This window comes from Haliaeetus albicilla, chromosome 4, assembly GCF_947461875.1.
Source record: "Haliaeetus albicilla chromosome 4, bHalAlb1.1, whole genome shotgun sequence".
Lineage (NCBI taxonomy): Eukaryota > Metazoa > Chordata > Aves > Accipitriformes > Accipitridae > Haliaeetus > Haliaeetus albicilla.
Genome location: NC_091486.1, coordinates 23,293,442 through 23,317,343, shown reverse-complemented (window position 1 = coordinate 23,317,343; position 23,902 = coordinate 23,293,442). Strand labels below are relative to the sequence as shown.

The 23,902-nt window shown below is 36.7% G+C and overlaps 1 protein-coding gene across 14 annotated transcripts in view; it reads right to left on the bottom strand.

Annotated features, from left to right (window-relative positions):
• The window catches only part of MYO3B (myosin IIIB), a 213,651-nt gene that overhangs the window by 102,256 nt on the left and 87,493 nt on the right, over positions 1-23,902 (bottom strand). For all 14 annotated transcript variants that reach the window (XR_011324318.1, XR_011324319.1, XM_069781384.1 and 11 more), the window contains 8 exons: positions 18,923-19,078; positions 7,460-7,556; positions 6,451-6,567; positions 5,472-5,576; positions 2,689-2,772; positions 1,801-2,003; positions 1,331-1,429; positions 20-134 (listed from right to left, as the gene is read on the bottom strand). Coding sequence is in view for 12 of the 14 variants with exons in the window: in XM_069781384.1 (XP_069637485.1) it covers positions 20-134; positions 1,331-1,429; positions 1,801-2,003; positions 2,689-2,772; positions 5,472-5,576; positions 6,451-6,567; positions 7,460-7,556; positions 18,923-19,078 (976 nt within the window). In the remaining 2 variants the exon portion in view is untranslated. The remainder of the gene's footprint in view (positions 1-19; positions 135-1,330; positions 1,430-1,800; positions 2,004-2,688; positions 2,773-5,471; positions 5,577-6,450; positions 6,568-7,459; positions 7,557-18,922; positions 19,079-23,902) is intronic.

Genomic DNA, 23,902 nt, shown 5'->3' with positions numbered 1-23,902 from the left:
TAGCAACTGGATCTCTTACCTCGTCAGTGAATCCTATAATTCTAAAGCAATGCTGAATCGCTTCAAATTGTCTTCCATAGGAATCTTTAGTAATAATATCATGCATTACTCTTCCAGTTTCATTATCAATGTATCTAAATAGAGTGGGAGAAAGAAAGGACCACACTAGCAGATATGCCAGTACAACCTCCAGTGACTTCAATGCAAGTACCTTGGTAACTGGAAAGAACATTTATTTCAGTATCTTCCAATTATATACTTTGGTGCTAATTCAAAAATAGTTTTTGCTTCTGTTGCACTAACTTTTACTTATTCTTTGTGTCATGGTTTAACCCCAGCCAGCAACTAAGCACCACCCAGCTGCTCACTCACCCCCTGCCCCACAGTGGGACTGGGGAGAGAATCGGAAGGGAAAAGGTAAAACTTGTGGGTTGAGATAAGAACAGTTTAATAGAACAGAAAGGAAGAAACTAATAACGATATAATAACAATAATAAAATGACAATAATAATAAAAGGATTGGAATATACAAAACAAGTAATGCACAATGCAATTGCTCACCACTTGCTGACCAATGCCCAGTTAGTTCCTGAGCAGCAATCCCTCCAGGCCAACTCCCCCCAGTTTATATACTGAGCATGATGTCACATGGTATGGAATACCTCTTTGGCCAGTTTGGCTCAGCTGTCCTGGCTGCGTCCCCTCCCATCTTCTTGTGCCCCTCCAGCCTTCTTGTTGGCTGGGCATGAGAAGCTGAAAACCCCTTGACTTGGTATAAACACTACTTAGCAACAACTGAAAACATCAGTGTGTTATTGACATTCTTCTCATACTGAACCCAAGACATAACACTATACAAGCTACTAGGAAGAAAACGAACTCTATCCCAGCCAAAACCAGGACACTTTTAAATTATCTGTTACAGTGTTACCAACATTTCACACACATCCCCTCACCCGATACATATCAGAGGCACCCAAAGTACAAATACCAATTAAAAAACACAACTCCAAAGCATATTCTGGGTTCTTACTGAAGCATTACAGTAAGAAATTATAAGGTTTTTTCCTGATTTGCAAGTATGACAGAATAGCTACATAATAATAAGCTTGATTCTTCCTCCTCCCTCCTCTTGAAATAGTTCAAGTTTTCAAACAGATACAAATAATGTAATGCTTTATTGTCCATCCTCTTCTTTGCTTGGGAGGATTAAAAAAGATCCTTAAGGGATGGAGTAGGATTAAGAGAGATTTTAAGGCATCATACTGAAAGCAAGAGCTGATCAATAGCTAATTACAACAAGCAGTTAAAACAAGTGAGTGATAGTTACCTAGGAGGCTTTTTATCAGGAAGTCTATATTCAGAAAGTTTCTTCTGACGATAAAGGCCAGCGTAAATATAATAAAATATATGGAAATTTTTCTCTCCCCTGGAAGAAAAAAGTGTCCTTTTAAAGCACATGTGTTTATTCTTGTGGCATCTTGTACAATGTAAAAGTAGAAGTTCTTATCATGAGCTCACTGAAGTAGATGGCAAATCTCCCACTTGTTTTAATGGTGTAGGATCAGCAACTGTGAAACACAGAAAACCCAGCCAACCACAGTATTTCTCCAAAGAATGGAGCAGCTCTGGCTTCCACTCCAGAAGAACCTAATTGATTATTCTTGTCATCATAGCACTGTACAAAGGATCACTGCTTTAGCAGGAGACACAAAAGCATTTAAAATAAAGAATTTCTGAGAACTAAACAGAATCCAGACATTATATAAATGTGAAAGGACAGACAATTAATATACCTACACAGCCTGTTTTATGACCCTTGATTTTTCAAGTAGATATTCAGAAATCTTTGCCCCCATTACAGCTCCTGTGGGCGTAAACATCATTTCCAGATATTTCCCAAAGCGACTTGAGTTGTCATTGATGGCAGTGCAGGCATTCCCAAATGCTTCAACCAGAGGATTCACCTGAAGAATTTTCTCACGCAAAGCACGATTATTGGCCTTGACAAAACAGATACAGATCAGAAGGATCATTAAAAGAATATAATGCTTACCCACAATCAAATTCTTGCTTCAGAAGCATAGCATCCCTTTCTCACGCTTGTATGGACTTAGATACTGTGTTAACCTTTCTACTTATACAATAACAGGACCAACAAATTGATGAGGAAGTCTCCCACAGGTAGGAAAAACCAGATTCTTCTTTCTCTGCAATTGTTCTGCCTCTGTGGTGTCATATAATTAGCTAGAGTACCAAAACCATAAAAAACTAAACACATCTATCTAAGGTTAACCTTATACACTTGATTTTGCCATCATTTTGCACTAACAGCATTACTCATAACATTTAAATGTGTAAGAGCTTCTAAGATTAGAGCCATAGCAAGATCTGTCATTCTTTATTGTATAAATGAACAACAGTATATGTGATAAACACTGTAGGTAACTACAGGTGCTGAACACTCAGGATCTGGCACCTTCTCTTTAAAAAAATATTGAATGGCTTAGTGTGGGTCATACTGCACTATCTTAATTCAATACTCTCACATGCATGATTACTCTGTCCCTAACTCAAGTGGGACAATTCACAAGAACAACTTTAAGTAATAAAGATTAAATAAAGTGGAAATTGGGGGTGGATTTTGGAGGATTTGTTCATAGTTTTACATGGTTGTCTAAGAAATACCTTTCCCAAGAAAGTCAAATGTTGGACGATCAGATGGGCACTTTCTGTCTTTCCAGCACCACTTTCTCCACTGATGATAATGCACTGAACACACAAAACAAAATAGTTAAGTGCACAGCTCACCACATGGTCAATTTCAGCTATTACTGCTTCTATCTGTTATTTAATATTAAGTACCAAGTCTACAAAATACTGCAAGGGTCAACTCCCTAAACTCCCTTCTGAAAGGAAAGATGAGCAAAGGCTCAGTATAATAATATATTCCCTAGATTACTAAAATGTGTCTCACAATGCCTGATAGCAATGTGCATGTGTGAAGCAGTGACTGAATTACTAAGGGCTAAAACACATAAATGAGTGACCACGTCTACAGGCTAACACACACTATGCACATATGCAGCTTGTTTCAAATGCTTAAAATTCAGAAAAATGCCACAGCTCCATTGATGTGACATAATTCAACAGTGCATCTGAGCTCACTGCATTGTCTTCATATGAACATGAAACACAGCATACAGATGTATTTAATACACTGACCAAAAGTCTGCTCCTGGCTTTAAAAATAACCTTAAATAATTGCTGCTGTGTAGAGAGGTTATTCTGTAGGTGATGCTGGTATTCAAGCTTGAACAGCAAACTAACACCTATACATTTCAGAAAAATATGCATGAGTTCATTGGATAATTCTGGGAGAACATATCCATCTTCTTGAGTCAGCAGTCCTTAGCACATGGTATTTGATAGGTTCTCCTAATGGCTTCCAGACTCAGGAATTAGCTAGAATGGTCTAAATCACTTGGTATCCTCCTTTCTGCTGTTACACTTCATGGACAAGATGGAAGTAGAAGGCCAGTACACCTTGAAGGCCAGTTCACACCTGAACACTGAAGCATGAACACTTCAGGTCATAGCAAGTAAGAATTCTAACAGCATTTATTATTTTCCCATTTTTTCATGTGTTCTACGGATCACCAGTACAAATATTAGTCTATTTAAGGTACAATATTAACTGACATATAATTAAAATGTTAACATTGAGAAGTTGCATAGATTTGTGTGGTTTTATGCAAACACCTGAAAATTATATGCACCACACTGTGAACATACAAGATTTTTGGCTAGGAGAAGATACAAGGTCCTAAAATACTTGATGCAATGACACTTCATATAGAACTGAGCTTTGTGAAAAGGTTTGAAAGATGTAGCAGTACTTTGGTGGTGTCTTGCGGTGTTTGACAGCAGGTGCAGGGATTGACTCAATAATGTGTGCAATATGATATTTGCAGCTCATTTATTTGCTTCTTGTTGGGTATTTTTGTTCTTCTTGGAAACAGATAACCCAATGATAGATTTACAGGGTTATGATACCTAATTTAATCACCTTTGTGTGACTAGACAAGTCATATACAACAGTTTATACAGTTAAAGCCCATGAGTTCTTCATAAAACTCTTGCAGAATTGGCCAGAACTTGACTTTAGTTTCAGAAGTAATGTTAGACTTGGAGTCAATTTTCAGGCTTCACAGGAAAATACAAGGCAAAGCTCAATGCATAAAACAAACAGAATCAATACATTTTTGGTCTGGCTACAGTGCTTCTCTAATGCACCTTTACCTGAAGAACCAACATAACATTGGCCAGGTAATGGAGATAAACATGTTCCTGTAATTCTTTGCAAACAGAAAACAGGAACCTGATTTAGATTTAAATGCAAATTAATTCTTAAACAGGTATGAAACATACAATATTAAATATGTACAAAGTTAGCCTGATGGGCTGATGTCAAAACTAATTTTTTTCCCCAGACAACAAGTTCTTACATAAAGAAAACAAGTACTCCTGCAGAATAAGTTAATGCCTCCATCAAAGAGCATTTAAGTCATTAAAGAAGTACTAGCCATCTCTCAGGCCAGTGTACTTCCAAATACTCAGTAGAACTCCTTTTTTCTTCACTATCAATGTCCCTTTTATTTGTCATCTTTGCTTGGTATTTTCTGATTGCAGGTTTTTTATTATTTTATTCTGCTTTTGTGATTTTAAAAAAGCATTTTCTATGAATTATTGTGTGATGTGCAGGGTAAAATCAGGAGGTTTTTATAAATAAAAATAATTATTAGCCCTCAATATTTATTGTATATACAGCATATCAAATTTGAAAGAGTACAAAGTTAGAATCTTAAGCATATAATAAAAAGAAATCTAGCTTCTACAGCACAGTATTTCATTCTCATTAAAATCATTGCTGTATATTTGGATTTGTGTCCGTATTACATTTATATTAGATCTATCCTTAATAAATTTTACTAAAAAAATTAGTTAATGTTCCTATTTTTTGTGAATTGTAGTTAAAGTAATTGATTATCCATTGCTTGATAGTGTCTTTATGCAACAGAAAACTGGTTCAAACTCTTGTTAATCTGCTGTGGCATTGAGACTCTCCTATTTTACACAGGTGTAAATCATTACAATACCTAGTGCAAGACAGCCTAGAATCAGAGTGTGCGGCAACACTCTGCAGCTTGTGTCAACTGCCAGGACTTCATGGGTGTCCAGGAAACTAGATTGGTCAGGTAACCCTATCACATTATTTGACCTTTTAGTCTCTTTTATGCCACTGTGTGCTCTTCAGAATTCCCATACCTGATGGTTTTCCTGATGTAGGAATAAACGGCTTAAAGAAAAAATTTCCCGAAGTACAACGTAACAGAACATTAGCCATAGCCACGTAGCAGAGTGGCAGTACAATTAATATGAAATATAAAACAAAATGAACATATTCTTACCTGATCTTTGCTGAATGTAACCATACTTTGGTAGGCAGCATCCGCAGAGGCAAATATGTGGGGGGGATTTGATGAACGCTTCACACCATGGTAAAGCTTGGAGAACTAAATTTAAAAAAGAACACACGATAGTTAAATTACGCAACTTCGCTACATAATTAAGAACTGAAAAGGTGATAGTGATTATCTTCTGCCTGTTCAACAGAAGGTAGTTGCCTGTTTTACCACAGAATTTCCACTGAATCACCTGGAAGAAGAGTGGTAATTCTTGGCGCTGCCCAATTTCCAGAATACAAATTACAACGCTTAAAATGCACTCCAACATTTCCCTGCACAAGACAGTGAAGACAACTGTATCACAAGGAACAGCATTTCAAACACAAGCATTCAAAAATACCCAACCTATACAAAAGAAACTTCAAAGACAACAGTGAATCTGAAATCCGGTCCCTCTACCTGCAACCCTGATTTAGGCACCCATGAAGACTAAGATTTATGGCTCCACCTCTCTTCATATCTGTAAGGGAATTAAGCTGCCTCTATCTTTACAGCATTTGATTTACTTGTTTCTTTTAAAGCAGCAGCTGATGGCACAGGACATGTAGTAACCCAATAGTCAGAGCAATTCTTCAGGAAGTAACAGCCTCAGCATGAGGAAGTTCATATAACCATCTTCTGTTTCCCAGAAGAAAGCCCTAAATGCCAGACAAGAGGCACAGCTGTAGCTGGGGTAATCTTCACCCCTCCTGTGGAATTTGTGCCACCAAGCAGAAAGGAGTGAAATCAAATGAGACCGAATTTTAAAAAAAAAAAAAAAAAAAAAGAAAGAAAGAAAGAAAAAAAAAAGACTTTTCTGGAAGAAGAAAAGGCTGGCGTTTAGTCTGTGCTCCTAGCTTCCAACATCACTTTAGTATTTTAGCCAGTGGTGTTAATATAAGATGTAAAGTGAGTACTGTCCACAGCTTGGAATCTCTCTTACCTGGGGAGAATAAATGCTGAGATTCTGGAAGGGGTTTAAGGCTATTAAAATGTCTCCAACATAAGTATAAATTTGTAAGTCAGCATAGCGTTTCTGCAGCTGATGGATAATTGTATCCTGAGAAAATTAAAAAAAGTTTCATAGTTAAACAGTATTTTCCCAGTTAGGAAGATTTTTGTAAATATACTGAGAACACAGATTAAGAAATACTTACTGTAAGTGCTACTAATTATTTTTCAAATGCCAACACCACAAAACCAAACAAATATTTTCAAAATTCTTGCTAATGCCATAAAACTAAATTAAATGGCAACTCCTATTTCCAGATTAGTACATATTTTGTTATACCAGCCTGAGAAGCAAACCTTCTGAAGAGAAAATGGCCAGGCACATTATTGCTGCACTTCATAGTACATTTCCATTTAATTTTTTATTTGACCATAAGACAAGGATAATAATTTTTCAAGGATTAAATTTTAAGTGGTAGTAAGAGACTGTTTTAAACAGGACACTAGCACAATTTAGTATTATGTCTTTTTCTTGCTGGCATGCAATTTAAGGATCATCAAAACAAAAATTTACAGATAATCTGCATATAGGTGATATAGTGAAATATGCAACTGATACTGTTTTATCACTTTTTATCCAGAAGCTGTAGATACCATACTACTCTCCATAAATTCATTAATTTGAGAAAAAAACACTTAAATCTAGATCTTCATGACTAAACTTCATATTTTAGGAAACTCACAAAATAACTTAAACTAGCATCACTCATAATTAAATTCTTCCACATAATACAATTCATTGCTACTGCTTTTATGTCACTATACAGAATATTAATGAAGTGATGATAGCAGATCAGTCACGTGACAATTCTTTTGCCATGGTGAGAAAAAAGCTTGCAGGAAGGAACTCTTCTCATTCTGTTAAAAGAAGCCCAAAAAGCAGAAACAGGCAAAATGTGAGGCACAATTGTCAGAAACTGCTATACAAGACAGTACAGTACCTCATCTAGAACTTCTAGATTTACCAGATCATCATCTAGAGAGTACTTGTCAGCTTCATCTACATGGTAAGGTCTTCTAGTATGTATTCGTTCACGCCTGGAAGTTTGTTAGTAGAGCACCAGTGTTATAAAACCATATCAAAGACAACAAACATTAAGAGGCAATGGGAAGTCATGGGTGAGTGTTTTTGTCATATGGAAAACACAGACACGCTCCCTGAAATATATATTTTTGCTTGAAATATCCTTTTATAAAAACAACATGTCAGCTTGCTATCCAGTGTAATATCTGTTTCTCTTTCACAATATATAACCCTACCTATTTATCAATGCTCAGAGATGAGGATTTATCTGTAGACTTACTACTCCCCACTCACACAGTAAAGTATAAAAAAAATTCTCCCTCTTTTCCCTTCCCTTCTTGCTCTAAGTTAATGAACCACTACTCTGTTTAATTAAATCTTCCCCCCACATACCCAGCCTACCATATTGTCATCTAACGAAGTTATAAGAAGCAATAAGTAGTATAAAATCCTTCTATTACCTTGGTGTATGCCAAAGTACCTCCTCAGATGACCCTAGATCTGGCCCAAAACAACATTTTTGAACCACAGCTGCCATCAGACTCTAAATTGTATGGATGTTCAGTCAGCTTGTCCTCAGAGGTTTAAGCCACACAATAAGCACCAGAGACAAACTGTCACATAACCCCTTTATAATCAGATTATACTGAAGGAATCTTTGAAAATGCTGTGTATATGTTTTTAAACAACACATCCTGTTGAAACAGGGACAAATCAAGAGGCTGTAATATGTCTTCCACAGTGGGGGTGAAATATGAATGCTGTAAGCACAACTAGGCTTTTCTTTACAACAAACATAATCAAAGCATAGTAGGAGGACACCCACCGAGATACAGTCTGCATCCTGCTGAGTAACATTTAGCATTGATCCTCAATGACAGTCCTTGACAGATTGTTTCTGCATTGGTTGCCACATAGAAAGTAGGAATCACATGATCACACATCCCAAAACAATGCTAAATATTATATCAAGCACTAACAGAATGGTACTGTGACTTGGCAGGAAACACTGTTTACCTATAACATTGAAAGTTAATACGAAGATGTAGCAGGCCTTTTTTTCTTTAATCATATCTTCATATACTCATGGACTCCTGTTTCAAAAACGAGCATTGAGGGTTTTACTTTTTTCCCCTTTATGTACACTTCTACATTTGAAGCTAGTCAGCTTTCATTCAGTAAAGAGAATGTTTTCATATCCAAGAGCTATTATATCATCAGAAGAATTATTGCATGGAAAGCTTCTAACAAAGAGGAAGGAGGAAAAGAGTGTTAGCTATGAGTACAGTAATTGTGAATCACATTTAAAGATCCTAATTTTTTATGTCTATTTTTATTCATTTTCCTTATTTACTCAATGAGTTCTGGTAAACTATTCTGTAATGGTTTACTTGAATTGTAACTAAATAAAACTGTGCAAACTGTTTTGTCAGCTAGGAAATAAAATTGCGGGAACAGAGCAGGTTTTGCTGACAGTCCCATTTACATTTTACATCCTACATTCCCAGAGATGGTAGTTTGCTTGATATTGTACATATGAAGAAATGAAAGTAGTAGTACACAAATAAGAGACTATGAAAGAAAAATTGTTACAATGGGTATTATTTCCAGTGGGCAGCATGGTGATTTGCGTGAATTTGTTCGTAGTTCCATTCAATTAAATTTTCCATTCTCAGATCTTTGATTAGGTGGCGGGTTGTGGGTTCTTTTTGGCTATGTTTTTTAAGCAGTCACTGTATTCAAGAACATTACACTTTGCTGACAAGCCAGCTCCTCAAAAGAATAGGAATGCATGTAAGTGGCCTAATGTACTACTGTTTTAACAGTTGCTTTTCTTCATGGAGATGTAACTAACAAAGAGATGGCTAGACATTATAGCACATAACTCACCTGTGAGGCTTTTTTTTTCCTGGAGCAAACCATCATAGCCACAATATTAAGTTGCAACAAGCTGCAAGTACGGATGTATCTACCAGAGGTGCAGGGAGGAGGGGGAAGAGGGCACATTCAAACCTAAGCATCTCTAATTGCAGAATGGCTTTGTAAACTAATCTGTTATCTGGTTGTGTATTAAACTCCCACTGTTTGTTCTCCTGAAATGATAAATGAATCAATTTTCTTCTTGGAAAGGGTTTTTTTTTAACACTATGTAAATAAATAAGAAAACTGGTCTTAGTCAAATATAAGTAAAACATATGTACCTTTGTGCATATTTTCTTGTGCTTAACTCATTTTCCTAAGTACATGATTAGGAAGAGGATATTAGGAGCATAACATCACATTAGCTTCAAATCTCCTGCTGGCCTCATCAGTTTTCTACTGACCCTATGTCCTGCAAATATACTGACAGAGTGGGAAGGAAGAATACAGACAGTAACCTTTAATTATTTCCACAATTTTATATCAGAAATACAATCTGCTTTTAAAATATATATATAAAAAATTCTTAAAAAGCAGAAGGAAACACTTTTAATTGAGGAAATAATTGTTATATTTTTTGCATAAAAAGTAGAATTATCAGCCATTTTTTCAATTACCCTTCCTTTCTGATGACATGTAAAATGTACAATTTCTAAGCAAAAGGAAAATAAAAGGTGTTGGGTTATTTGCTTTAAGGTTCCAGCGATGTTCTGAATTATCCCCTGGAGGATCTAGTCTCTTCACTGACAAAAAAAGTGGCGTAAAGGGCCAGTCACTCAAGGTACCTAACCTTATCAAACCTGAAGAGTAGTATTAGATTTATTCCAGAACTCCAGTGATGAGCAATGTCTATTGAAAAAGATTCTGTCTGCCCAAGCACCTTCCCTTTGCCTTTTTATCGGGCATGAATAGCTGGAAGGGACAGAGCTTTCTTGGATTTTGAAGGAGAAGCAAAAGGCAAGAAGCATTTCTCTCTTGGGAGAACAATTTCATGAAGAGGGTGGGAAGCAGTCATTTGTTCTACTTGTGGGGAAGAGATAGCTTGAAAGAAAATAACCTCTTTTTGTACTAGACACCAGCCATAGTAATAGAAGTGCAGTGTAAATAGCTATATGCTCATAAAACCCTGCTATTAAGCTAATGATGGGGAAGGAAAAGCTAGACAGACCACATAGACTTCGAGATTGAAAAGTCATCTTGCTGGCAGGTCCAACCTGAGGAAGAAAGCAGCATAGACCAAGAATTTTTATGTTCATTGGGAAGCTTCCTCTCTGGCTTCTCACCCCTCCACCCCTAAAATTCTTTTTTGAATGCCTTTCCTTTGGTTTCTTGGTGCAGTTAAGCATTTACGTTTACTGTTTTTTTCTAGGACTCACATAGGAAAAACTGTTTCTGTACTTGTTCTTCTTTACATTATTGCCAATCTTAAAATGAATTGCACCTAAACTGAGATTTACAAGAAAAATACTCAACACAATGAGAAACAAAAAAGAGTGGAGAGTGTGCTACTGCCACACAGAGAAACACAGTCTACTTCCTGTGCATTGCAAAGAGTGAATTTTGGTCATGTACATCAAGTTTCAGCCTGGAGTAATTTGTTGAAGCAAGGACATAATAGAAACATTGACACAGCCTTAATTACAATATAAACGCTGCAGCTACAACTAAAGTCTGTGCAACCTCCAGTAAACACATATGCTATAATCAGACCAAGGATCACTTCTGGGGGCTCCAGCAGCTTTGCAATTTAAAAAAAAAAGAAGAAGAAGAAGAAAGTTTTAAACTCACTTGCCTAATATTCATTTAGATGAAGGCTAGAAGAATTGCATTAAATTACATTGCGTGTAGCACGAGAGGACTATTTCTGGTTCTGTTTCTGTTATTATCTCTGAGTCCAAAGGAAATTACTGGCTGGATGCAATCAAGTTCCTTGCAGTTAATTGCTTTCAAAACTAAATGTGAGCTGGCAGAGAAGCTAGATATCTGGTTGTAAGAATTACTTCCTTGGATGGACTGCTGCTGTAATCCAGCTGGCTAATAAGAAGGGGGAAGCTGCCAAGCCACTGTAGTCTCATCCTAATATCTGACAAGGTAGCCTGAACATACCTGGCCTTCTCAAACGGTTAGATGCTTAGATTTCCTTTCGCCTTTTTTTTTTTTCCTTTTTTTCTCCCCCCCCCCAGCTGCTTCAAGTTTGATTTTTCCTGATGTACAGTTTAATCCTTCAAAATGCAAGGTTTCATAACTGTCTGCTCCCCATTACAGGAACATAAGTTACCTGGTCTATAGGAAAACATCCAAGAGAAGAATGAGCCACATCTGGAGTTGGGCTCTTCAAAGCTGCTGATAGCTGGGAAACTGCCACTTTGAACCATATAACCAAAACCATTTGATACTTGATCAACATTAACTCTCAAACATCAAATCAATTACAGAATTTTCAGGCCAGGAGTTATTAATCACTTGAGGAAATATAGAAGACCATGGTTTTGCTCAACTTCAGCTACTGTGATATTTGATAGATAGAGCTAACAAAATTAAGATAGACGGCAACTGGTGATTATTAAATATTTTTGTTACCTTAAAATTATTATAGACTTATCTACTGCATTTCATATAGCTGCCCCACATGAACTCCCCCTAAAGAACAGCCAAATGCCACACAGGGACCCAACAGTATCTAAAATTTTGAAAGATGGTTTATAAGAATATTACCAAAGGCAAAATTTTTAGAATGCATTCTGTGAAGACTCTTCTTCCCTGTTTCCAATTCTAAGTTTTTAATCATGTATTCTCCTCCTTGATGTCCTGCTCCTCCACCACAGTCAAAAGGCAGTTAATAGATCTCATACTACATCTGAATTTCTCCATCTCACATGCTGTTGTGACTTGACTTTTTTAGATTTTCTCCTGCATGCTATACTGGATAGAGCAACCTGTTATTTTAAGATTGTTCATAAGTAGATAATTTCTTAATTGTTGTACATTCAAAGGGGAAAAAAAACCCAGAACATTTTTATTTTATTCACTTTTGCTGATGGCCAGTACTTTTCAAACCTTCAGTTAAACATTAAAAATCCTTCAGTTTTCCATTACTACTCACAAGCCACTAAAACATTTTATAATTTGTTTTTTATGAAATAAAATGGAAAGTTTACTTTTTTGAGAAAGTCTTCCTAAAAGATGCAAGATTTTATCATTAAAATTTATGCAAGGAAGGGCTGGCACAATAGACAGAATACTGAGGTTCCAAATTTGAGTCTCCCTTTTAAATGTCTCCATAACAAGCTCCACGGTATTTTTAAACATTCTTTATGGAACTTGAGATACTGCCTAGCTTAAAGGACTTTGGAAGTTTTGATGTATGTTTTTCAACTTTTTCAACACTGAACCAGCTGCCAACTTTGCCAGGTATAGATTAAGTCCTGACAAGGACAAAAAAATGGGGATAATGTTTGATGTTTATAAACAAACTCCACAGAACACGCCCACTTTTTGCAGTATGTTTTGCCAATGTAGACAGCACAAAGAGTCATTTAACATTTAGGAATATTAGGAAACAGACTAAATCCCTTCTGACGACTTCTTTCAGCAGGCTGGCAATCAGCCTGGATGTTGGAATCTCTTGTACTACGAATCAAAAAAGCAACCGACCACACAAATGAGTTCAAGAGATCAAAAGGTGTATCTGGAAAGTGAGCAGCTCTCTCTTATACTCTCCCTTAACGGATTATCAAACACATTCAAACACTGTTTAACAAAAATATGATCTACACAAACAGAGCAAATGCTTACTGTTAAGTGAGAATTAACAATATCCATAATCTGTAGCATACCTTTGCTTAGAGTCTTCCCAGACTCTAGGGCAGAAAGAATGAAAGAAAAAATGGCTAAAGCTTCAGGCATTATGTTGGAATCTCTTGTACTACGAATCAAAAAAGCAACCGACCACACAAATGAGTTCAAGAGATCAAAAGGTGATCTTCATTGACAGGTTTACAGTGACCAAAGGTATAGTAGGGCTTTATAGAACAAGTAAAAGACAAAGTTCTTGCCTCAGAGAAATCGCTATCTGTTTTTTGTAGGTATCATGTATTAAGTAAAGCTATTAATAGCCATTTCGTAAGTGGAGGGACAGAGAAATATTGACGTTAGGTATGTAACAGAGGTTACACAGTAATTCAGAGAGAGAATGAGGAATAAAACACAAACCTCTACCATGTTTTTGTATTATAATTCAGAGGGTGCCTAAACATTCTTGGTATTTTACTGACATATAATTGCATGAATCTCTATCTTGAAGAACGTATCCCTGAAATACAGCAAGATTACTACCAACTCGACTTGTGTACCTTTCTTAGAGAATACAGAATTAGCCACAAAGTCTTTATCAACACTCAGTTATTATTACTGTACCAAGAATTTTTTTATAACTCTGCTTATCATTCCTGACCAATGTTTGTATGTTCTGTTGTCCACACCTTATTGTAACTTAAATTCCTACTTTTTTCCAGTTCAGTTTAATGCTACATGAGGTACAAGTCTGTAGGAATTAATTACATTTCTTGCTCTCACAATGTTATTATGCATGAGGACACTAGCTGAATAACCTGAAAGCATTTCACTGTCCTTGTGTGAGTACAGGATTGGTAAAGCAAAAAAAAAAAGAAAAAAAACAAAAAAACCTGAGTGAGAGCCTGTGACAGCATCCTTTCTGATTTTAAGAAATGCTTCCTGCCTAAAGGCAGCTATATATTGATGGGAATAAGACTGCTCTGACTCCTGAGATGAACTACAAATTAGTATCCATGTGTTAAAAAGTAATGATGTATTTGACTTTAGAACAGACGGGAAAGCAAAATTCAGCATTGCTGGAACAAATATATGTGAAGCAATGTTCTGATGTACTAACCTCTATTTTTTAAGGATAAAAGAACTTTTACAAAAATAGAACTAGTGGACTATTTAACACCAAATACATTTCTTAAAATTAAACTTCATATAACTGCCTCTATGGCAAAGCTGCTAACGAAAAGTATATTGTTGTTAATTAGCATTTATGCCCTGGTACTGTTAGAAACCAGACAAAACATACACCTAGTTAACTGATAGCTTACAAAAGGGATAGGGAGAAGAGATAAAGATAATACCCAGAGCTTATCCTTATGCAGCCATGACACTGGACTTTCTCACAAAGTTTTTCCCCATGATACTATAAGAAACAGGCAATGCAGGAGTGGAGTGCTGATGCTGAAATTTCAACTTCACTCAAGACCATGGCAAAACTCAAGGATTTCAACAGATGAAAGATGCCAACAGATGAGAAAAGAATCTTCCTCCTCATTAGAAGTGTGGAAAGAGAGGTATCCTGGCTGGGTTTTCTGAAACTGAAAACACCTATTTGCATAAGGATAGGAGATATCTGCATCTCACTGATGAAAATAATTTAGGGAAAAATAAAGCTGGTGAAAAAGTTTCAAAAAGCATCTTTTTCAGTAAAAAAAGCAGGAGCAATTGCTAATGCCATTTTTCATTTTAAAAGTCATCTCTTGCTAGCATAACCCTTTTCTTATTCATTTCTAACCTAAAGGAAATAATAGAGTATAAAGCTCTCTAGTAAGTTATCTCATGACAAAGTGACAATATGTTTGTCAGCAACAAACTGATGATAGCAACAAATGTGTGCCTTAGTAGGCTCCTTTGAGCTCAGCAAGGACAATGAAGTGCCCCTTCAGTTCAGAGGTATGAAGAACTGTGCTGAAGTTAAGTCTAGCTATACTGCACACAAAAAAGTTTATAAATGAAGAATGAAAGAAACTGAATTAAGGAGATGTTTCAGTCTGTGGCTCCAGAGGTCAACCCAGATGATCCTGCCAAAAGGGGACAGCTTGCTTCTTTCTACCCCTCTCCCCGTTATTCTCAGTCATGCAAAGTATTATTCCTTTACTTCAGCTACATCAGTTGAGGCATCCCTCTGCAATCACTAACAGAGTAGAAAATTATCTGTGTGTTTCTGCTGGCTTAGTTTTTTTCCCTCTTACTTTAGAAGTTCTAGCTCAGGAGGTTTTGATAATCACTGGAGCTGCAATAAAAACAGCACCATGAGCTTGTTCCTGGGAGCTATGGGAAAATGAGAGAAAGAAGCCAGTTCTCTCCTTTTCAGTAGCGGTGAACTGTTAGATCAGCTCCACATCTCTCCATCATACCCTCTAAATCAGTAGTACTGACTTTCTAGTCTGAAGGCTTGCTCTCAGGCACAATGACCTTAAGTGACGTCCCAAAATAAGCAAAACTGGAATGGCTCAATTGGAAAGAGAATCCTATTAAAAAAAACATAGGTGCTGAGTCAATAAAGAATCAAAAGATGCAAATGCAAAGCACTGATGCTGGAAGACTTTCAAATAAGACAAAACCCAGATACCTCCTCATCAGTTGTCATCACCAGTGACTCCCTGGGTTCCCTCACAGTAGAAGTGCTGTTAACACCAGCATCCTGATGATTTTCCAGTTCCTGGAAATTTTCAGCCTGTGCTCTGAGAACATCTTCTTTTACTTATCTTTTAAATGATTGATCTGTAGTGTTGCTGTACTCTTAAAAAAGGGCATCTACTTCTCTTTATCTCTGGACACCAGGGAATTAACGCACATTTCATTGTACCTGTCGTGGGCACATTAATAAACAGAAAAAGCATGCACATATATCCAATGGTATAATAGAAAGGTTTTACTTAATGGTGGTTTTAATTGGCCTATTTACTTTGAAGTGGTGACTATACATTCAGATGACTTCTAAAGATCACCACAAATGAATGCCAGTAAATTTTTTTACAGTACCATCTGGTCAAGTGTCCTTCTGCATGTCAGATTCTGTATTGAAAATTAATTTATAAACACATTACAGTTTTTAAAGACTTTTAATTGGTACCAATTTTCCTAGGGGGTACTATCTCCCTATTACAGAGCCAAGCTCTTTACTACTATGAGACTATGTCTATCCTCGGGGGAAAATTATAATTAGATGGTCCTGGTGGTCGGTTCTCTTGTAATAAATCTTATGTTTGTATTCCAGTATTAACTGTCTGGCCCACAGACTTGATATTTTGCAGGGATATGCTTTTGCAATCTCATTAAAGTTTGTACCAATTTGATCAAGTTTCAAATCTTTGGAAAATCAGCATTTCATCATTCTGAACAACATTGTAGATTTCAATGGTAAATGATCACTAAACTTCAGCTTCAAAGAACAAGTAAGGATACCATAGTATAATGCCACAACAATCAGAAAGACATTCTTTAATAGCAGTTAGGCTCATTGGCTTCAAAGTGAAGCCAATAGCAAGGCCCATAGGCTTCAAAGTGAAGGTAAAGATGACTATTTCTCCAGCAGCCTAATCATGTCTCCCCTCTCATCATTCACTAGCAGAAGCAGCAGCCACCTAATTCAGGGGCATGGCTAAAAGCAAACCAAGAGTCCAGGAAAGAACAAGATGGGTACAAAGAGTCTGCTGACAGTAGAGCTTTAAGAGTAGAAGAGAAACTATAACAGACCTGCGAAAGGTGAATTCAGTTATAAGAAAGAACAAGAGGGCTGCAAGCTACATTATCAGGTGAGGAGAAACACCAAGAACAGAGAAATGGCTGGAAAAATAGAACCACCTGTACTAGGACTTGCTGAAGAAGGTGGAGATTAGAAACAGAAGCTATTGGAGTGGTAGAGGAAGAAGACACAAGAAGGTGACTCTAACAATAGAACAAAGTCTTAAGGACAAACAGAAGGAACAGTGAATGGAGATTGATGGGAGAGATGGGTCAGATAACCTGGGACAGGGAACCTCGGATTAGTTGGCCAAGTAAATCTGGGGGCAGCAGGGACAGTAATAGAACTTAGACTGGTAGGGAGGACAAGATTAGGACTAAACCCATTGCAATAGAGTCCCCTATACCACTGCAATCTGCAGGTACTACTGCACACAAGTTGGAAATAATCACCCTTGGCAAACAAAATATTTAAGATGGGTTAGGTGGTGACAGGATGGACAAAGAGTTAAACTCCCTTAGGTGAGCACTGATTCATACTGGGGGTGCTGAGAAGCAAAATCCTTCCTACATTCCAGTCATGCATAAGGTACAGAAGCTTGTCTGTCACAGCACTCCCAGTCAATATATGGAAAGGCTTGAGGAAAGAAATGCTGTCTTGGTCTTGTTTCCTTCTCACTCTACATTATGAGATACATCCCAGAAGAAAATACCATGAGGCATCCATTTCAGAGCTCCTCTTAGCACAAGGATCATTTTACTCTGTCTCTATCTTCTATTTGGTCAACAGCTGCGAAAACTCTGAGACCTTTTGGGCCAGTCAACCCACAGCTGTAGGCAATCTGATCTGTGAGGTATTACACGGAGAAGGTCTGCTTAGGAGGCTAGATAAGCAGAAATTTCTAGTGTAACACTGGCATAGCTCCCTCACCCACAGTAAGCACTTCCTGGTATGTTTTTCCAGAAAAGAAAAAAACCCAAAACCAACAAACCCACAGACGTCAACTTCACCTTGCAACTGTTCATATAGCTATTCCTTTATTTTAACTTGCACATTTTTGTTTGGGCTTTTAGCATTTAAGCTACAGAGTCTTATGGCATATAAGTATATACGTGTTTATGACTTATGACATTTAATTTTCTTCATCAACGTTAGTAGGTGTTTGTTTATAATAATGGGCCACAGCTTATCTCACTCTAGACAAATTTTTTATCACAGAATGATTGCTGAGCTTGGGAAGGTGTGTTCATTTGCATTTAATTCTCTTTTGAAACAGTGAAATTCTGCCACCCTCTGGACAACAACTAAGACATATTTACAATCAGCCTCAAAAGTAAAAAAAATCCCACTGCTGCTGATAAACATTTATTGCTTTTTAAGCACATTTTAGAATTACTAGGCTGAATGAAAAATAGCAGTTACTATTAAACTACAGACAAAACAATTAAGTACTGAATAGCCTTCTTACTAATAGTATCTAATCAAACAGCAAACTTTAAAGTGTTCTGTTCTTAACCTTTTCTAGTAGTTACTTCATTATTCACAGTTGTATTTTTAAAGATCTGCTACTAAAATATAATTTTTCATCATGCCAATATATATTTCAACAAACCAGAACATTCTGGAATTATTAGCATCTCTGTGACTGATCCAGAAATGAACATATAGAAAGAGTTAAGTGGGAGAAAGAAGGCTCAGGAGAAGGTTGCATTACGGCTGATCAAATTAGCTTTAAAAAGTGTGAATGGGAAAACATGTCTCTCGCATTCACATGGCATACAGCACTTACTGCTAATAATACTGCTAGTCAATGCATTAATATGATCATTTGGAACAATAAATGTCTGTGCATTCAAAGTTTCAACTTGTGCTTCCAGGATTAGTGTGGGGAAGGAGGGCTGCAGCATGTATATTGTACTGTACCTTGTTTTGGCTATGGAACCTAGCTGCTGTTGTTCTTGGATGAGCTCAGCCAGCTGGTTTTGCAGAGACATATCTTTACCATGTACTTGTTTAATAAATGGATGCTCCAACAGGTGAGTGACTGAAGGACGCTTTTCAAAATCCTTTATAAGACACCTGTGACAGAGAAATACTGGTCTCAGACAATGATGTTATTTCATTACAGCATGATTTGAGTTGGCTTACTGTGTGGCTATTATTATACAGTAGTTTCTTTTTCCACAAATTTGAGTTCCTCAGTATGCAACAAGATTCCTTCTCTACATTGGAATAAATCTGGCATAAAATACTTAACTAAGTGAATTCACCCTACAAGTATACTAGTACAAAGGCTATGAATTTGAGCTTATTTAATCTCTCTTTTTAACTGTAACTAGCTTACTATGAAAAAATGGCATTGTATCTTGTAAGTGCTATACAGTTAATATACATTAAACATAACCTAAACTGAATAGACAATACTTCATTCACTTTAATTTTCTACCTATTCTCCAATGAGAGTTTGACTAGGAACTGTAGTATATAGCCTATTAAAAACCACAAGTGAAACCTATGATAGAACACTAGTCAGAACAATTTGATATAGAGCTTTGTTTTGTTTTTAAAATGAAAGTTTTAGGTAGATCTTCTATATCGCAATAATAAGTGCTAGCATAAGAATCACAGAAAATTCTGCAGACCTACATAATTCAGACTGGAAGAGAAATGAATGAGTCAGAATTAAATGCTAGCCAGAGTATCAAAGTTCTGTTTGTGATAGGAACAGGTGATCTAGTAATGAGTAAAGAGATAAATCCTATTAAATTAGCATAAAATAAAGTATCATGCTAATTTATATAATGACAATTTAAAATTGAGGAAGGCATCGTTACAGTTTAATTCTTTTCTGTACAATAAAGTTGAAATAATAGTCCAAAGAGAAGAATGATCTAACAGGATTAGACTGCTGTAAAGTACCCTCTAATTCTTTATATTAATGTAATCTTTTTATCTTGCTCAAATAATAATATTGACATTATTTGAGAATGTGAAAAAGAAATGCTGCAATTCAGTATATATCTCCCTTCTAGCACCTACCATTGCAAAGAATTACAGCCCAAGATGAGTTTATTTGATGAGATGCATTCGTAGTACATACTTTACAATTACATCTCATATTTGCTGATTTAAGCAATACACCTAAAGTACTTCCTTAGCAGGGCCAAATATCACAAATAAAGATTATCTTTTAGCCAAAAGTTCAATGAAACTTTAATACCTTTTAGAATAATCTATATTATATCAGTATCAATTTGCAAAATTTAAACTACATCTTAAAAAAAACAACATACACATTAATTGATTTCAAATACTACCAAACACATTAGCAAAATAATTCAAGTTTAGTCTCACCTCAAGTACTTTACTGAAGCCTAAAGTCTGGTCTTAAAATGATCCTGAAATATCTTTGAACATAACTTTTATACTTTAGATTCCTGAAAACCATTTTCCCAACCTCTTCTTGGTACATCTGGTCCAGAAAAGACAGTCTGTAAAATGTGCTACCAGTTTTATAACTATTTTGGTGAATTTTGCTATAGGCTAGAACTGTAGCCTCCTGATAGAAAGACTAAAGTATCAGAACCAGCTTTATTTCCATCCCTCTGAGCACAGGGCTATAAATAACTGTCCTTCTCCCCAAGAAGAGATCCATCATTAGCCTTCAACAGGTTCTGACAACTGTGTCTTGTGTGTCAGCTACTCTCCCCCCCCCCTTTTCATTTTGTGATCCATGGTTTTTAGAAGTCAATACACCCACATGGTCAATATGGTCTATGCCAATCCTGGTTAAATTTATATGTTTCCAGAGAGAAAGGAAAAAAGCATTGAAAAGGAAGATAACATTAATCAGGAAGGCAGAGGAAAAAAAAACAAACCAACAAAAAACTGTGTAGTATACAAAATCACAGATTGATGGTGAGTATCCGAAGTGGAGATTTCAGTCAGAAAAGCTCATGCAACTCATTTGATTTTTATCATTCTAACAATAATTACAAATTTATAGTGTTTATGCTATATTGTTAATATATAAATTTTCTTGTTAAATTTGATTACATCAGGAATTTTTCAGTAATATAACTGAATCCAAGTGAAGCTGTGTCACAGAATCATAGAATCATTGAATAGTTTGGGTTGGTAGGGACCTCTAAAGGTCATCTAGTCCAACCCCTCTGCTGTGAGCAGGGACACCTTCAACTAGATCAGGTTGCTCAGAGCCCTGTCCAACCTGACCTTGAGTGTTTCCAGGGATGGGGCACCTACCACCTCTCTGGGCAACCTGTTCTAGTGTTTCACCACCCTCAGTGTAAAAAATTTCTTCCGTATATCTAGTCTGAATCTACCCTCTTCTAGTTTAAAACCGTTAACCCTTGTCCTATCGCAACAGGCCCTAATGTCATGGCAGTTGCTTTTCAGATAATAACGTTAGAGTTTAAATGGATTGTCTTCAAGAAATCTGGTAGTTCCAGACAGAATATCTTGTGTTTACTAAAGTGTGAAGAACATACAAATCTTTTACCTGATGGTATGTAGTTATTAATATGAATTCTAGTCTGAGCTCTGGAGCAATGCACCTCCAAAGACACTCTATGGACAAGATCCAGAAGTTGCAAGAGAAATTTTTCCATATAGATGGCCCATAGGTGAAACATCCAAATGTCCAGGATACTGCATTCATTAAGGAATCCCGACAAGAAGAGACAGAAGGAAAACATTTTAGGGAAAAAAGTTCTTAGCTTCTTTATTATGTGCCTGAAATGCTAGCTGTTTAGGTCTGGCAGGTGTTTTAATGAGCATAAGTTCTGTCAGGGAGGCAGTCTTGAAGACCACTTTAGGACTACCTTTGCTTCTCTTGCATACTCCTGCCAATCTCCTGCTGACTATTCACTTTGCATGCATGCTATTCTTCTGCTTTGCAACTATCAAAGTTTATATATTGTTTCTTCTATATGCAGCCTTCATTCTCTGGTAGTAGGATGTTTTTGCAATCTGTGGTCACTTAGGATTTCACTTGAAACACAAGTAAAACTTCATGAATTTGTAAGATGACCAAGCTAATGACACAAGACACATCCACATGATTCTGTGATCAGTCTGTTCCAAGCTCAGACAGAGCACACCTACTACTGTGCCAAAAGTTTGTGCCTATATTGGAAGAACAGAGCCCTTTCAGATGGTTAGTGAGATACCACAACACAGCAGAGAGCTAGTAACTAACAGCCATGCAAGGGTGAGGGACAGCTGCTTAAATTCATGTATGGAGTACTTCTACTCCAGTTCAGGGAAGAAACTGACAGGAAAATGTACATCTCCACTGAAGTTGCTTTAATTCAACAAGTTAAACCGCAAGTTCCTAGCACATTAGGAACACAGCAGCAGAAAGACCAGGCAGGCCATAGGGAATTGAAGTGTGCATGGCATATACACTCTCCTTTTGCTCTGAAACAGCAGAAGTGTCGACACAGTCACTTGCAGAAATTACTCGTTATTATGTTTCAAGTGCCAGTAACCAGCTCGCAGCTTAGTCACAGTAGGTACTGTGGGCTCAGTGCATACTCAGATATTCAGTGCCAATTTGGTGTATCACCAGGCCTGCTGCAATGGAGTGCAGGATGGAGAGCCGTCATATGAAAATGAAAAGATAGTCCTTATTTTTCTCCTCTTGGTGCATATTCCTTTGTACTAATTCCTCTGTATGTAGACAAGACCTATTAGTATTCTGAAGTATATTTATATATTCTGCTTCTACACACTGTCATTTCAACTGTGTCGCTTTTGGTGCCACACTGAACGCATGCTGCTGCTGTTAGTCAACGTTACCTGTAAAGTAACAATTTTTGGGCCACTAACTATGGGCTAGAGAAAAATGATGCATCAGACTGCCAGCGTCACTGCAGGTGTTCAGTAAGGCATCATCTCCTACACTGGAAGCAGTATTGACGCCATACTGCTCCTCAGAAAAAAATAATTTAATATAGAATATCAGCTCTTACAATGCTAAAGCCAGCATGAAGGTGAGCATTATCACAGTGTTTTCTACTGACCTGCACCCTGAAATAGAACTATAATGTGTGAAAAAGTTAATCATATGGGTGCCTGAGGCCAAAGTTGCCAGTACATTCAGTAAGGAGATGTATTCCATGTAAAGGCCAGAAAAAAAGAAATCAAGAAGTAATACACAAAAATCCAGCAATATTAACATTTGAAAGAGGAAGAGTACAGTAACAAAACAGCTTTTATCATGACACTTATCAGAAAATATTCTTATTCAATGCAGCCAACAGAATCAGTGTGTGCGTTGTGCAAGTAAAAAACAATATTAAGAAGTCATATCACTGAAACATTTGCTTCTGAGGAATGGAGAAAACTAAAATATCTTCAGGTGCTCATTTGAGCATTCCTTTAAGACCAATTTGGACAGTTAGCTTAGGCACTGTCAAACATCAACCATGCTGCAATTACATATAAAACTAACAAATGTGCTGCACCTGCAAATTAAGCCAATTTGTTTGGCCCATGGAAATGATTAAAACAAACAAACAAACAAACCCCAAAGAAAAAAAAACCCAAAGGAAAAAAAAAACCCAAAGAAAAAAAAACCCAACAAAAACCAAACAAAAAACCCAACAAAAACCAAACAAAAAACCCAACAAAAACCAAACAAAAAACCCAACAAAAACCAAACAAAAACCCCAACGTAGTGAGACTGCCTTTCATTGAGCAAATTGACTAGCAAATCTACTAGAAGATGGGTTTCATATAAGGTATGATGAAAATATGATCATATTTGGTCTGCTACTTTTTGGATCTAAAATAATGGGAAGGTTAAGTAAGTAGAGATTGAAAAGGAAACAAAAGCTGTACATGCTTGCCTTGATGAAAGTCAATCCATTACCTAATTTG